This window comes from Phyllostomus hastatus, unplaced genomic scaffold (genome assembly GCF_019186645.2).
Source record: "Phyllostomus hastatus isolate PE091 unplaced genomic scaffold, TTU_PhHast_1.1 phas_scaffold_1066, whole genome shotgun sequence".
NCBI lineage: Eukaryota > Metazoa > Chordata > Mammalia > Chiroptera > Phyllostomidae > Phyllostomus > Phyllostomus hastatus.
In genome coordinates, this window is record NW_025334004.1 from 7,117,171 (window position 1) to 7,135,093 (window position 17,923).

Below are 17,923 nucleotides of genomic sequence, written 5' to 3' on the forward strand. Positions count from 1 at the left end.
ACATTTTTATCCCTTTACGATTAGCAAAAGTGAATTCTGAGTGAAATGTGTGAATAGTGACTGTAATTTTTATTTAATATTATCATATGTATAAACTAAGCATATTATGTGTAATAGTGATGAAATATATAGGACCGGGTAATTAAGTGCTTAGCTTATAGATTACAGCTAGCACTGCCATTGCATAAACCTAATAGTTGTATTCTAATACACAAAGGACCAGAATAATTATTCTAAATCTATGTTTTTAAAGCCCCAATCAAAGTTGTCCCTGTCAAGAAATATTACCAGAATATTCTCCATCTCATGGCTTGCTTTTGTGTTTGTTTTGGTTACTGGTAATGAAGTTTATTCAGGCTGTAGTATCTCCATAAAGAGCATTGGATTGATCTGGGTTCATATGCCAGCTCTGCCTGTGGCTTATTATGGGCTAGTGACTTACCCTATTTGGGTATTTGTGGCTTATCTGTCAAGTGAGGAGGTTGAACTAAATAAACTGTAATGTGCCTTCGAATTACACCAAAGTATTCTACTATAAATAGGTTTATAGTTAATAGGACGTTTGACTTAGCTTGTAGGGTGCTTCCAAAATATATAGTAGGTTAAACTTGTTAGTAGGTGTATTCATTGGTCTGTATATTACTTATCATTAAAAGGAAAAACTACTTTAAGGTGAAGACTACATGAAAAATTTAAATCTTTTGGTTGTGTGTTTATATATTTATTTATTTTCCTTATATAAGTGTATCTTTCAATTAAAACTATTAGGAAAGATGTAAAACTGCCTCTCAAATGACTTGAGTTATTATTTTGAGTGTAAATCATGAGTGAGAAAGGGTAAGACTGAACATATATGCAAAAATCAGTCTTTTTGCAGATAGCTGTGATTAGAGCCCTTTGGCTAAAATAAGAACATATTTATATTATTTTTAATGTCATTAAAATACTTTAAGCTACAATATCTTCCAAATAACTAGTATTACTTTCATTGTTTTCGAAGCATAAATTGTATCTGAGTTAGCACTTACATTATTATCAGGTGATTTTAAAGAATAGCAATTCTTTAGTTTGATTTTCATAGTACCCCTAATTGAGTCTCTAAATTTGGAAAGGTTGAACCTACCAGTTTTGGAGAGACACTGCTTTCTATGAATGCTTTCACTAGCAGCTGGTTGTAAGTTTCTGTATGCTTCACATACTTAAGAATATATTTGTCCATTCAAATATTTGTTTTCAGCTACTATATAGTAGTTACAGTGCTACATGCTAGTTTTCAGTTTCTGTTGTCAAAGAGCTTAAAGTCAACAGGAAATTACAATTTACAGAAGTTGGTACTGCTCAACATGGAGGAAGCAGGATGCAGAAAGGCTATATTTCTGTGGTATAAAGTATAAAGTTGATAAAGTACAAGAGATAAAGTACAAGAATAAAGTAGAAAGGGCCAGACTGCACTATCTCTTATTAAACAGCGTTAGAGAGTTTAGCCTTTATTCTGAGGGGACTATGAGAAGTCTCCACAAGATTTTAAGTAGTAAAGACATAATCAGATTTGTGCTTTTCAGTATAAATTATGAGTGAAAAAGTGTAAGACTAAACACGTATACAAAAATCGTCTTTTTGCAGATAGCTGTGATAATTTGATTAGAACTCTTTGGCTAAAATAAAAACATATTCATATTCTGTTTTTAATATAATTAAAATAAATTCTTAAAGCCAAAGCTCTCTGGCTAATGTGTGGAGAGTGGATTGGAGAAGAGCTTTAGACTGGTGGCAAGGAGACCAGCTAAGGGGATTGCTACAGTTATCTTGGTAAGAGAGATGGGTGACTTGAGTGAAGGTTATGGCTCTGGAATATAAGAGATGTTTAGGAGGTAGAAACAAAGGGGAGTTGGTGATCATTTGCATACGAGAGCTGACAAAGATAGAAGGGTCAAGTATGAGAGCTGAGTTTCTGCTTTGGACAGGGGCAGCATTCACTAAGGTAGGACACACAAGAGGAACAGATTTAGAAGGAAGGGACGGTAATTACACTTTTGTATCTATTGAGTTTCTCTTGAATACAATAAAAAAAAAACTGGTATGCAGCCATAGGTGTTACAGTGTAAGTGTTACAGCCAAATGGAGGTGTATCCAAGTGGTGATTAGAGACACAGATTTGGACTTCAGGAGAAAGTCCAAAGCCTGGTTTTATAGGTTTGGGAGATAGGGGCACTTGCTTGGTGACTGGTCAGGAGAGTAGACGAGATCATAAGGATAGTGTGTATGGTAAAGAGAGAAGTGTAGGAGACACCCTAAGGCACTAATTAAGGAGTGGCTAGAGGAGGAGATAGAGAGAAGGTAGAGAAATTAAGAGGAAAACCAGGGTAGGGCATGGATACCAAGGAAGGAGAGATCGTTTCAGAAGTAGGACAGGGCCAACTGTGTCAGATGCTTTAGATAAATCAGGTAACATGAAAGCTGGAAAAGTCCATTGAATTTAACATTTACAAAGTCATTAGTGACTTCAGTGAGAGCACTTTCATTGAAACAACTAGGTTCCAATGAATGTGGAGATAGGTGTACAGATTAGACTTTAGGAAGTGTAAATAAGGGGCTTTTGTTAAAAATCTTGGAGAGAATTTACCTTTTAGAAACCAAGTATTTGGTAATGGCTGTTGGCTGACAAAGCAGTTTAACCAAGAAGCACATTGTGAACCATTGGCTGTGTACCAGTGTTTGATGGTATACTGGTTAGAAAGCCGTTGTAAGGTGTTCTTGGAGTTATGGAAAGAAATGGATACCTTCTTGAGTTGGTAGCAGGCCTTCACTGAGAGTCAGTGAAGGGATCTTAGAATTGTTTGATGTCTCTAAGCCAGGGAGCTGGTCCATAACTTTCATATAACTTTCATGGCCAACTTAACTCTTGTACTAGGGATTCAGAGAAGCAGACAGCTGACAGCTAGGCATCTTCTGCAGGATATTTATCAGAACATACAGAGGTATTGATACTTGTTTTCACTGTTTGTTAGAAGTCTAACAATATGATTTAAGAAACAGGTAAATTGCTACATTATTATTCAGAAATATTTTGATTTTCTTTAAAATCTCAAAAATAATGTAAAAATATAACAGTAGATTTTAAGATGTAAGTATTTACTGTTAATTCAAATGCACAGCCAATTTAATTTTTATATTTTTAGGTGATCAGAACATCTTTTTCTAAAATTTTGAAAACATCAACTTTTTCTCTCTACAGCAATCTTTCCCAAAGAAATTCCCCATGTCTCAGTCAGTGCCTCATATTTACATTCAAGTTAAAGAATTTATTTATGCCAGCCTTAAATTTTCAGAGTCACTACACCGGAGGTAAGTTTACTAATAAGAAATGTATCCTTATCACAGCTATTGTTATGAAACATTAACACTTGTTTCTAGGCCGCTACTTTTTAATGGATTATTATTTCATTGGAAAGACTACCATATTTTAGTGATATATGGGGTTAAGTTGCTGTAAATCTGATATATATATATTTTTATTTGTTTTTATTATGTAAATCTTCAAACATACATAAAAAGAGGTAATATGATAGGAAACTCCTATATTCTCAGCATCTTAATGATTTAACAGTAATAAACATTTTGCCATACTTAATTTTTTTGCTGAAGTATTTTAAAGCAGATAATCAAATTTTACCCCTAAATATTTCAGTATGTTTGTAAAATCAATAAGAACATTTCGTTGTTTACCCACTTATAGTGTTAACTATATTATCCAAAATATCAATTCCCTAGTCCATATCAATATTTTCTTGGTTGTCCCCAAAACGTCTTTTTATAGTTGGTACATTTGGATCAGTGTCCAAATGCAGTTCATACCTTGCATTTGTTGTTGAATCTGTCTTACCAGTATCCTTTTTTTTCTTTAGTTGTTGAATTCTTATTTACTTTAGTTTTTTTTTTAATTGCTTAGGTTACCAGTAGCTAAACAGTATCCTTTCTTTATGTGTGTCATTGACTTGTCAAAAGCTGGTCTTCTTACTAGTTTTATTTTTCTCAAGTAGGCTTAAAGTAAGGGTTCATACAAAGTAATAGAGTTAATAAAGGATGCTGTAGCAAACTGGTATATTATATTCAGTAATGGAGCACTGCACAGCAACTGTTGGTAGTTATAGCCAACTTGATTTTGTAAACAAGAGAATACCATTTATTTGGTATGGTGAAAGTGATGTCCTACATTTATGGAAATAGGGAATCTGGTAGTATCCCTGTTTTGGTAATAAGGAAACTGAGGCTCAGAGAGGCTACATCATTTGTCCAGAATAATTCAGCCAATTATTATGATAGTTGGGATGAAGGAGCAGTTCTTCTGACTCCCGTATCAGTCAGAGTCTGGCATAAAAGGAGTGAACAACTACCTAGACAGACCCTGCATTATAGTTGTATGATATATTTCTAATTGTGATACTCTCTGGAGGAGAGAGTGGTGATACTGGCTTTCATAACATAATGTTTCCCTCTCTGAAATTCATTCTTTTGAATTTGTATACTGAATAGCAGGAAATAATCCTTCACTGTTAAATGCTTTTCAATATTAAGTCATAAAAAGGCATGAAGTCAGTTCAGATATAAGAATTATCTATTTTTTAAGCTGAAACAATGAAAAAATGACAGTTTTTAAATTATACTTTATTGTATCTGTGCCTCTTATTGTAATTATTATTTTGGATTTAAATAATAAATAAATGGAAAAAGAAATGTGTACTCTGCCAGAGTATAATAGTATCTGATTTTAGATTTTGCACTGCTTTTTCCTGTGAATAGGGGTTCTTGAAAGGATTTCTTAATTTTTGTTCTTTAATAGTATGAGTTGGAGAGGAAAGGAAAAGAAGACAAATACCTAACTCATAGCATCTGCTTTGCTATGTGTTTCTCACAAGCTGGTGATTCTCAAACTGTAGCCCCCAGACTGGCAGCATTAGTATCATATGGGGAATTGTTAGAAATGCAACCTTAGACATTGAATTAGAAACTCTGAGGATGGGACCCTTGGTTTTACCGAGTTCTCTGTGTGTTTGTAATGTACTGTAAAGTTGAAGAACCACTGCCTTAAGCTTCATCATATACTTAGCCTCTTATTCCAAAGTCTTTACAGATATATATATATTTTTTAAGATTTTACTTATTGATTTTTAGAGAGGAGAGGGGAGGGGAGGGGAGGGGAGGGGAGGGAGAAAGAGAGGGAGAGAAACATCAATGTGCGGTTGACTCTCATGTGGCCCCCACTGGGGACCTGGCCTCAGCCAAGGCATGTGCCCTCACTGGGAATTGAACCAGTGACCCTTTGGTTCGCAGTCCGCGTTCAAGCCACTGAGCTATACCAGCCAGGGCAGATATATTTTAAACACAGTAGCTTTAAAAAAATTATAATTACTTTATTGTTCAATTACAGTTGTCTGCATTTTCCCCCCACTAGTCCCCCCACCCCAGCCAATCCCACCTCCCTCCCTTGCTTCCACCCTCCACCTTTATTTTTGTCCATGTCCTTTATAGTAGTTCCTGAACACCCTTCCCCCATAGTGCCCTCCCCCCTCCCCTCTGGCTATTGTTAGATTGCCCTTAATTTCAGTGTCTCTGGTTATAAAACACAGTAGCTTTAAATATAATCATAAAACTCAGTAGAGGTGGTATATTCTCTATACTGCCCAACATGACACACACAATATAATCTGACATTTGAAAGACAAATGATAAGATGAGTATAAATGGAAAAGGAATAACTGATTATTACAATGGTAGTTCTCAGTAGTGGAGCTTGAACTGTCTGAGAGCCACCAATAGATTATGCCTTCCTTGTTTTTCCTTTAACATTCTAAAGTTCTGATCTAAGGCAGACATAGTTTATTGGAGTGGTTAAGAACATAAGCTTCAGACTTAGACCTTAGTTTTGAGTCTTGAAACTTACTAGCTGTCATAGGATCTTGGGCAGGTGACTTCATCTGTTTAAATTGCAGATTTTTTATCTGTAAAATGAAGGAAATAATTCATAGGGTGCTTGTAAGAATTAAATGAGGTAATATATGTGTATAAAGCACTTGGTATAGTGCCTGGTACGTGGTAGACATAGGACTTAGGAGAGGATGGGATACTACAATATTAGATGTAAGACTGGTACTTGGAGTGTTTTGTTTTGTGAGCATTAGGGAACTGATGAAGAATTTTCAAGTAAAGATTGACATTATTAGAACTATATTGTAGAAATTTTACTCTGGCATCTGTGTGGATGGTAGACTGGAGGGGATAAGAAAAGTAGTCATATCAAAGAGGTGAAGGCAGTGGTTCAAGAAAAGGATCCTGAAATAATCAGGATCAGTGATGATGGTGAGGAGGGAACATACACAAGAAGTTTTAGGAGCTTGAAGTTGAGTACTCGTCAATTATTACATGAAATCAAGGGACAGGGAATGACTTGGTTTATATATGGGTGAGCTTGAATTTGTTTATACACTCTCAAACAGATTCTAGTTATAGTCACATTCAAAAATAGTGATTCACGCATTTATCTATTATCAACTAGCATTCTAAATAAAAAGTGAATGTTGTCAGTTTTCTCCTCTCTTTCATGAGAATATTAATCACTTCTGTTAGTTCAGTATCCAGTTGTCTAGTTCACACTCTATGACCATGTTGTTCATTCAACAAGGCTTTATGCTTACATTTTAAAAAAATTATGCTTTACTAAATTCATTGGTAAATTCATTCTTTATGTTTTTGAGAGTAATAAACAATTCAGAATACAGTGACAGCATAGTTAATAAATATTTAAATCTAAATTTGTTCTAGATTATCAGCTTTCTGACATATATTTTCATTTTAAAAATCTACGTCTGTGTCCTAAAATCAAGCTATTAGAGTTGCTTTGTTTTTTTATTTGTCATTAAAGAATTACGGAAAAAATCACTTTCTGTATTTAAAGCTTTCTTATTATATTTAAATATATTTTGGAATTCGGTTTTTAGAACTAGAAGATACTTCAGAGTTTTTATAACACAAAAGTTTGGTTTTCTTTTTATATATGTATAAAAGCAGGGCCAGAGAATGAAGTGTCTTTATGAATAGGCACCAAAGTCTCAATTATTTAGTTGTAGAGGAAACATCTGGACCTAATATGATCTTTAAGAACTTTCCAGTTTGCATAAGAGGTTAAACTATGTTTAAAGAGTTTTACTGTATATTAAGATATAATTACTGTGAAATGTTTTTTAAAAATTAGGAAGAGTACACATTATAGGCTCAAAGGGCAGGGAGTTAAAGGGAAAATTGCCCAATTAGGATAAAAACCTCATGGGCAAAATGCTGGTTATTGTCAGCTGAACCTTGCTGGCACAAAGAGGGCAATAGGCTCTAATAGGGTTTCTTTCTCTGCTTTTACTAATGGAAGGAAAAGCATGCACCAACTCAACATTCAAGGGAGTTCAGGAAATTAAAGGAAAGATACTATTTATCATGATAGATTACCTATTTCTCTCTTTCATTTGCAAATACTTTACCTGAGAAGAATGTTATACAGGTGTCTTTAAGCATAATTTGAGTGTGTCAGAAATGAAAACAGAGTAGTTGGCAACCACCTCCTTTTTGTCACGGTGATGGGGACACTAATGACATGTTAGAAAGAGTTTTCTGAGACTTTGATGCCAAGTCATGCTGAAGCCCTACTGCTGACACATTCCCTATTAAGTCTTGATTTTAGATATAAAGAACCAGAGGGAGATGTTCTCCTCAGGTCTGCCAGAATTTGGGTTGACAGAAATTGAAAAGAGTGCTTGCATTGAAATGGAAAACTCTAGAGTAGTAGTGGGAAGTACCTACGTTTTATCAAATCTTGCTCTACTTGCATTTTAAAAATAAATGTAAACTAGTAAATATTTGTGCTTCGTAGATTTGTAATATTTTAATAAAATAAAAGGTTAAAACATTTTAGCCTGTATGTAAGACAGTGGTTCTCAACTGGGGTGACTTTGCCCCCCCAAGGGACATTTGGCAAAGTGTAGAGGCATTTTGAATTGTCACAACTAGGGGAGGGGTGCTCCGTGCATCTCGTGGGTGGAGGCCAGGCATGCTGTTCTGAACACCCTCTGTGCACATAGGACGCCGCCACTCACTACAAAGGATTATCTCGCCTAAAATGTCAGTGGTGCTGAGCCTGAGAAAGCTTCGTTTAAAGACAGTGTAACAGTTCTGATAGTGAAGCTGTATACAAGAAATCATTACTTACTTAAATTGAAGGCCTAGTGGTTAGGAGAAGATAAGCTTTTTAGTGCTAGCCTAGGAATCTTTAAGACATTAAGAAACACCATTTTTTTATTTGTACCAAATTAAAACTAGTGTAAGGTAGTTAAATATAGCTCTTTGAATCTCTTTTAAAAATCTCAATGGAAATGGATATCTTAGTTATATTAAAATTAAATCTACTAATTAATTATTTCTGGGAGGAGCTGACATAAATTTCATTTTAACAGTATTTTTGTCTGTAATTGTGTATGAAGTGTCTTTGAAAGTGATTGTCCTATAATGGAGTCATAATTTAACAATAATTTTATTTTCATGTATTAAGCACTACATGGTTTTACTGTAATGGTTAATTGAATACATTCAAATTATGCCATAAATGAATATTACACTTTAATGAAATATCCCTTTTGTGCCCTGGCTGGTGTAGCTCAGTGGATTGAGCGTGTGCTTGCGAACCAAGGAGTCACTGGTTTGATTCCCAGTCAAGGCACATGCCTGGGTTGCAGGCCAGGTTCCCAGTAGGGGGTGTGCATGAGAAGTAACCACACTTTGATGTTTCTTTCCCTTTCTTTCTCCCTTCCTTCCCCTCTAACAATAAATAAATAAAATCTTTAAGAAAAAAGACATATCCCTGAAATTAAATTATATTAAAATTTGTGGTTTAATAAATATAGGTGATTATAATTTACTAAACAAAGCGCATGTACCCTGGTAGAAAGCTTAGTAATATTAACTTTTTTTTCAGTTCAACAGAAATAGATGATATGCTTAGAAAATCTACAAATCTGCTGCTGACCAGAACTTTGAATAGCTGTTTACTGAACCTTATTAGAAAACCTCACATAGGTTTGACAGAGGTAGGTTTATAACCAAATGTTCCACAATATGAAAATTATTGTAAGTTAAGTTATTGCTGAGTATTATCCGGTAAAACTAGCTTTCTATTTCAAATAAAAGCAATGTCAAAAAAAAGCTATTTCAAAAAAAAGCAACATGAAGGAAACTTAAGCAACATGAAGGAAAAGTGTTTTACAGGGGGAATAGATACAGTACTTTCCCCTTATTTACTATTTTAGTCACCTATGGTCAACTGCAGTTTGAAAATATTAAATGGAAAATTTCAGAAATAAACAATTTGTAAGTTTTAAATGGCACACCATTTTGAGTGGCATGATGGAATCTCATGCTGTCCGACCCGGAGCATGAATCCTGCCTTTGTCCAGCTTATTCTCTCTATGTGCACCATCTACCCAGTAGTTACTTAGTAGCCGGCTGAGCTATCTAAACAACTGTCACGGTATCACATGTCACGCTTGTGTTGAAGAGTGCTTGTGTTCAAATAACCCTTATTTTACTTAATGGTGGATCCAAAGCACAAGAGTAGTGATGCTGGCAATTTGGATATGCCAAAGAGAAGCTGCAAAGGGCTTCCTTTAAGTGAAAAGGTAAGAGTGCTTGAATTAATGAGGAAAGAAAAAAAAATGTATGCTGAGGTTGCTAAACTCCTAAGAACCATCTTCTGTCTATGAAATTGTGAAGAAGGAAAAAATTCTGTGCTAGCTTTGTTGCACCTCAAACTGCAAAAGTTAAGGCCACGATGCTTGATAAGTTAAGATGGAAAAGGCATTAAATTGCGAATGGAAGGCATGAACAGAAAAAATGTTCCGATGACAGCAGTGTATTGTGCCAGGAAGTATTGAACCTATAAGAAGACTTCAGCAAGGGATCCCCCGAAATGTTATGACCACATTCACGTAACTTTTATTATAGTATGTTGCTATAATTGTTCTATTTTATTATTACTGATGTTAATCTCTTTTTGTGCCTAATTTATAAATTACACTTTATCACAGGTATGTATGTATGTATAGGAAAAAACAGAGTATGCATAGTGTTCAGCACTATATGTGATTTCAGGAATCCACTGGGGTGTTGGAATGTATCCCGTGCAAATAAGGGGAAAATACTATAGTTTATGGTGTTGTAACATACATGTAGATTTATAATGGCCAGACCTTATATGAAGAATGGAAATATTCACTTTTTTTTACTTGGTAAATGTATAAAATTTGAAAAAGTACTTTGAAACATTATTTTAAATTAATTGGCAGTTAGATTCTTGGTTATTTTGTTTTCTAATGATGGCATTCTTAAGTATTTGTAGCAGGCTTTTGAAATCAGGTAATCAGTTATATCCTGTAATGCTATAATTATGCATAAATGGTACAGTTACTAGAAGTAATCATCCTGTTTTTAAAAATCAAATAGCTTCTTGTACATATAACCGGATATATTTTGTATTTTCCAGCTAGTACAGATTATCATAAACACAACACACCTGGAACAAGCTTGCAAATACCTTGAGGACTTTATAACTAACATTACAAATATTTCTCAAGAAACTGTTCATACCACAAGACTTTATGGACTTTCCACTTTTAAGGTATGTAAAAATTCTGACCAAAGTTTTATTTCAATCACAATTGAAATAAAGCAATTTTATTGCTTATTACAAGCAAACTTTTTTTTAAGATTTTATTTATTTTTAGAGAAGGGAAGAGAGAGAGAGAGAGAGAGAGAGAAAATCAATGTGTGGTTGCCTCTCACATGGCCCCCACTGGGGACCTGGCCTGCAACCCAGGCATGTGCCCTGACTGGGAATCGAACCTGCGATGCTTTGGTTCGCAGCCCGTGCTCAATCCACTGAGCTATGCCAGCCAGGGTGCAAACTTTTAAAAATTAAAGAAAATTTTTATTATATACATGATTTCATTATATTCCTAACAATTGAATATTAGAGGTAATCATTGTCAGCAGTCAGCTGATAAATCTCAGTTCCCTTTTGGCATTTTAAACATCTTATTAATATGGAGAAAAGTATATTGATTTTCTATAGCTATGTTACATTTTGTTTATGTTTTGAAGACTTCCAGTAGTGCTGAATTGGTCTCATTGAATTTTCATTCATGTCTCTCAGTTCAGTAAATAATTTTTTATATAATGTGTATATGTGTGTGTGTTTAGAAATTAAAAATGTAAGATGAATGGTAAGTGTAAGATTGGCTTTATATCCTTAATTGGCTCTGATCTGAAGAAAAGTAAATATCTTATTATAGGTTATTAAAGTCCTGCTTTTACATGAACAGAAAGATTTCTGTTTGTGTAATACCATGAGATATACTGAAAGATTAATTAATGGTTGTTTTAAACAGAATGGAAGATTAAATACTTTCATAAATTTGTTTTATAAACTATTTTATTATTTTATTGATTTGGGGTTGTACAGACCTGAGATTGGCATAGTCTTGTAATATAAATTGCTTTGCATTTTGTATTTTGCTAAACAAATATAAACCACTTATTGATTCTTTATCTGTAAAATACACTTGCTAATTTAACCACACAGCCTTTTCTAAGTTTTCTATTAAAAAGAACTCTTGTCTTTCTGCTCTCATTTTATTGTAAATTACCCAATTTATCTCCTAAAATTATGGTATAATCACTTACACTTTAAAAATTCAGTAGACTTGTATTTAGAAATAACTAATTAAGTGTTAAGAGTAACTAGACTTTCAAAGTCCAGAAATTACCCTTAAATTCCTAAAATTATCTGCATGGTCCCCAAATCTTATGCTTCTGTGGTTATTCTAGAGCTCATGTAGTGCTCATCCTGGTCCAGAAGGCGCAAGTGTGGGCAATACCTGAGTGAGTACTTTGATAAAATTAGTTATTGAAACTGAGACAGAAGCTGGACGAAACAGACATTCATGTATCCAGATAAAAGAGTATAGTAACTAAGGGTATGTACTCTGGACATACAGAGTACAGAGTTAGACTGCTGTGTGACTTGGCACATTTTTTACTTTTGGTGATTCCCAATTTTGTTAACTATAAAATTAGAGTAGCAATGTATTACCTACCTCATGCAATTATTAATGAGGATTAATGGGGATACTTAGCACAGTTCTACTTGTACATCATCTATACTCTGAAAACTCTCTTAGGTGATGAGAATATAAAAATGTAACCCTATCTTTGAGAAGCTCACAGGAGAATAAACTATAAAAAAAACACTTGATGATATGGTAGGATAAGTGCCATTAACGTAAGAGAAAATCCACAAGGTTTCAGACATGTATTTATCCAAGGACAAATTGATTTTTTACTTTTATATTAGATTTTATACAATCCTCCTTCTATTTTTTATTGATCTCTGTCCTTATGTCCATGTGTTACTCATAGACTGTCAAGAAGGGATTCACTAAGGACTGGAGTTGTAAGCATATTTAACTGTTAACATTAAATTTAATAGGCTTACTCTGTACTCTGAATTGTCTTGACATCTGGTGTATGTAGGGGTCTTCAGGCAATTTCTAACTCAACCCACGCTATGGGACGTGGTGGACTCAGACTGAGGGATCTTGGAACTACACTTCTCAAATCTGCCTGTTAGGAGGGAATGCTTAGAAATGTTAGCTCTGGTCCATCATCCCTTAAACTGTAGATATTTGGCTGAAACTACAACTGCCATAGAATATCCTTCGGTTTTCTTGGACATCAAGAAATCAAATTTAGCCTTTATAAGTAGTAGAGCATCCTTGTTTTGTTGTTGTTGTTTGTTTTATTTTCATATAGAATGCAGGAAACCCTCTTGGTTTTATGAGAATAAGAGCTGTTTCAAGCTCAGTTATATGAAAGTCAAGTATTCTTCAGTTCTGCCTTTGGTCTATTTCAAGAGGAATTTATCATAAAGTATGATGTGAGGAAGCAATTCAACTTCAAGAATTGTTAAATAAATATTAAAGTGAATTTTTTAAGGAGATGACTACTCAGTCTGTTACCTCTTTCACAAGGAAGATTAAAGTACAGCCTTGGTTGCAGCCATTAGCATAGATTGCTTAGTTAACCTCTTAGCTGAATTGTTTCCAGTCCAGTGACTCTACCAAACATATTGCTATTTAGTTGCTTAATGATTATGGAAATAAACATTTACAAGATCCTCTTACTCTCACCTCCTTTTGCTTCCCCTCCAAAAAGCACATATGCGCACACAAGGTGCTTGATTTATATCATACATATTTTATGAAATATATAGATTATCTTGTTAGCTTGCCTTTTCATTTTGCTAAATCTGTGAGTGACACAAAAGAAGTAAGTAGTTTCTGCCCTCAAGCAGTACCTCAGCTCTTTAAAGTTAACCTGGACACATACTGAGAGCTACTTGAAACTAATATAAAACTTCTAACTGAAAAGATTTGCATCAGAATAGAGGGGGAAATGGGAATACCATTCCTTTTTAATCTGTGTAGTGAGAAATAACCTTGTTCTTTTTCTTTGACATCAGAATACTTTAACTTTGCTCCAGAGGGCTTTTCCACTCTGAAGCGTCCTTTCCTCTTGAGTATTGGCAGTGATTACAACTGTTAAGAGCCTAAAAGAAATATGCTTATGATTCTTTTTCTAGTTTGCCTTTTTAAAATCTGTTGATGGCTATGTAACAAAGATTTTTCAGGATTATAGCTAAAGTGACGGTAGTAGATTGTCTTTAAGGGCTTGAAATTCTCTCCTATGGAGCTAGGATGTAGTACATGGCCTTTAAAAAAATATTTTTCATTGAACTGTAACATATACATATGAACATGTACAATTTGTAGCAGCACAGATTATAAACATACACTGCTCAATTAATTATTAAAAAGTGAATCCAGACTTCTGGCATGTAAAGAGATTGGAAGTTGCTCTATCCTGACAAGTAAAAAGCTGAGGAAACTGAAAAATAAACAACCCTTCTATAATTTGTCAGAGAATGAGATCGTAGGGCAAACTATTGCCCCCCAAGTTAGAGAGACAGTCAGGCAAATACAGAGAATCACAACTTAACGGGGCAGAAACTTCTGCAGGAACCACTGCTGGGCTGGGGAAACCTGAACTGTACTTGATAAATTGCTGGAGACTCAGTATGGATAAGTCTGAAGATTAAAACCCCTAACCATGGGGGAGGAAGTGGGTGGAGGGTGGGCCTACACTTTTGTGAGTTTTACCTCCTGGGGCCCTACCAGGTGCTCCCAGTGACTATTAGAGAAAAAATTATTTTGGGCTTCCAACAGGAGAAAGGTAAAAGTAACCATTGAAATACACCAGTGTTCTGTTCTTAAAGCATTTTATGCTTCCCAATAAGACCTAACCTGGGAACAAACTATATATGTGTGTAAACCATTGGGGTTTTATCAGAGCCTAACCAAACTGGAGGAAGGCAAATATTCAACCCATCCTGTTCCATCTAAGGGGTGGGAATGAGAAGCACTTGTGAAATTCACAGTCAAGGGCCAAAGCCTAGACACTTCCCTTTCCTGCATACCTTGCTACCACAATACCAAAGTCCTGTTTGCTGCAGTTCCTTTCGCCCAGCACCATTATGTTTGTCTATCAAGAAGAAATTATAAGACAGACTAAAAGGAAATTTAAAGAGATAGAATAAGTATTCAAATCAGATTCAGATATGTCAGGGATATTGGAATTATTGGGCCAGGAATTTTTTTTTAACTCTAATTAATATGATAAGGGCTTTAATGGATAAAGTAGACAACATGCAAGAACAGATGCATAATGTAAGCAGAGAGTTGGAAAAGCTAAGAAATAATTTTTTTAAAATGCTGGAGATTAAAAACACTGTAATAGAAATGAAGAATGCCTTTGATAGACTTAGTAGTAGATTGGACATGGCTGAGGAAAGAATCTCTGATGATCTTTGCATTACCTTAGGGATGGCTCTTCCCCTGTCTTGAAGAATAGCACATAGATAGATGTTTCTCACAATATATTATTAGGGAATTTTGAATTAATAGTGAGATACCACAGTATACCTACTTGAATGGCCATAGTCCAAAACCCTGATACCACCAAATGCTGGTGAAGATGTGGAGCAACGGGAACTCTCATTCACTGCTGGTGGGAATGTAAAGTGGTACAGCGAATACGTTCTCCACTCCGTGGATTGTCTTTTTATTTTGTTGATGATTTCTTTTGCTGTGCAAAAACTGATTAGTTTGATGTAGTCCAATTTGTTTATTTTTTCTTTTGCCTCTCTTGCCTGGGGAGATATGTAAGATAAAATGTTGCTATGTGCAGTGTCTGAGATTTTGCTGCCTATGTTTTCTTCCATGATTTTTATGGTTTCAGGTCTAACCTTTAAGTATTTGATCCATTTTGAATTTACTCCTGTTTGTGATGTAAGAAGGTGGTCTAGTTTCGTTTGTTTGTATGTATTTTTAATTTTCCTAACACTATTTATTGAATAAACTATCTTTAGCCCATTGTATGTGTTTGCTTCCTCTGTTGAATATTAGTTGACTATAAAGGTGTGGGTTTATTTCTGGGCTCTCTGTTTTGTTCCATTGATCTATGTGTCTGTTTTTATGCCAGTACCATGCTGTTTTGAGTATACATCTGATAAGGGGTTAATATCCAAAATTTATAAAGTACTTTCAAAACTCAACACCAAAAAAACAAGCAACCCAATTGAAAAATGGGCAGAAGACCTGAATAGACATTTCTCCAAAGAGGACATACAGATGGCCAATAAGCATATGAAAAGATGCTCAACATTACTAATCATCAGAGAAATGCAAATTAAAACCACAGTGAGATACTATATCACACCTGTCAGAATGGCTACCATTGATAAATGAACAAACAAATGCTGGTGAGGACATGGAGAAAGGGGAACCCTTTTGCACCGTTGGTGGGAATGCAGACTAGTGCAGCCACTGTGGAAAGCAGTATGGAGATACCTCAAAAAATTAAAAATGGATCTACCTTTTGACCCAGTGATTCCACTTGTAGTAATACATCCAAAGGAATGCAAAACACTGATTAGAAAGAACATAAGCACCCCTATGTTCATTACAGCATATTTACAGTCGCCAAGTTATGGAAGCAGCCCAAGTGTCCATCAATAGAAGTGTGGCTAAAACAACTATGGGACATTTATACAATGGAATACTACTTGGCTGTAAAAATGGAGGAAAATTTTTACCCATTGTAACAGTATGGATAGACCTGGAGAATATTTTGCTAAATGAACTAATCCAGTCAGAGAAAAACAAAAATACCACATGATTTTGCTCATGTGTGGCATCTAATGAACAAACTGAAGTAACAAGCAAAACGGAGAAAGACTCATAGATGGAGAGCAAATGACAGCTAGTGGAAGGGCAAGAGATTAGGGGTGGAGGGATTGAGCAAAAAGGAAAAAGGACTCATGGACAGACATGGACAAGTGTGGTGATTACTGTGGGGGTGGGGGTGTAAGGCTAACTAAATGGTGATGGGAAAAACACAATAAAGATTAAGTTTTTAAAAAGTGGTACAGCCACTTTGGAAGACAGTTTAACAATTTCTTATAAAACTAAACAAATTCTTACCATAGAATCTAGCAGTTACACTCCTTTTTATTTACCCAGAGGAGTTGAAAACTTAGTCCACACAAAAGCTCACACATGAGTTACAGCTGCTTTAATCCTGATTGCCAAAACTTGGAAACAACCAAGATGTCCTTCAGTAAGAGAATGGATAAACTCTGGTACATTCAGACAATGGAACGTTATTCAGCACTCAAACACAATGAGCTATCAAGCTATGAAAATAAATGGAAGAATTTTAGATGACACACTAGTAAGTGAAAGAGGCTGATCTGTAAAGGCTTCCTATTGCATGATTCCAGTTATGTGCTATCCTGGAAAGGGTAAAACATGGAGAAAGTAAAAAGATCAGTGGTGGCCATGGGTTGGGGTTGGGAGTCGGGGAGAGATGCGTAGATGGAGCACAAAAGATTCTTAGGGCAGGGAAACTTCTCTGTACGAAACTATAATGGTGACTATATGTCATTCACATTTGTCCAAATCCATGGAATGTATAGTACCAAGTATGAACGCTCATGTAAACTATGGACTTTGGGTGATAATGATGTGGGTTCACTGATTGTAACAAATGTACCACTCTGGTAAGGCATGTTGATAGTGGAGGAGACTGCAAATGTAGGAGCACATGGTTTATAGGATATCTGTATACATTCCTTAGTAAGAATTATTAAAATTTCTCACTTGAGTTATAATTCTTAAATTATTTTACATATAAAGTTGATTTATTATTGTACTGCTAGCACAATTGCAGTATTCTTGACTGATTATGTTTCAGTTTTTGCTTATATGCTTCGTGTGTGGTCTTTTGTATTATTGGTGAAGTTTTGTAGAATTTCTTGTTTTGTTGTGCAGCTTGATTGTGATCCTTAGAAGTTGTGCACGTCACATTTATTTCTTTTGTTACTGGTTACCACCAGCTTCTCCTGTTCTTATCTTTTCCCATTAGAGAGGGCTGCATAAAGCAGTTTTATGCTTGCAGCTAATTTAATACATTTTAACTACATAAAATCCTAAAAGGTAGATTGGAGAAAAGCAAAACTTACATATTTATTGAACAGAATAAATAATTAAACCAATTATACACAAAAGTAAATGACATAAATAATGAGGATGCTACTTTGCCAAAAACATAAAAGCTAACAGTAAAAGCAAAAGCATGTTGTTTTAGTTCTATAAGCAAAAGTGGAAGATCAACAAAATTTATAGACTGCCTCAACCCATGGATACATGAAAAG

The 17,923-nt window shown here is 34.9% G+C and overlaps 1 protein-coding gene across 2 annotated transcripts in view; it reads left to right on the plus strand.

Annotated features, from left to right (window-relative positions):
• The window catches only part of EXOC6 (exocyst complex component 6), a 173,071-nt gene that overhangs the window by 82,257 nt on the left and 72,891 nt on the right, over positions 1-17,923 (plus strand). For both annotated transcript variants that reach the window (XM_045854451.1, XM_045854452.1), the window contains 3 exons: positions 3,236-3,345; positions 9,014-9,125; positions 10,577-10,711. In XM_045854451.1, the coding sequence (XP_045710407.1) occupies positions 3,236-3,345; positions 9,014-9,125; positions 10,577-10,711 (357 nt within the window). The remainder of the gene's footprint in view (positions 1-3,235; positions 3,346-9,013; positions 9,126-10,576; positions 10,712-17,923) is intronic.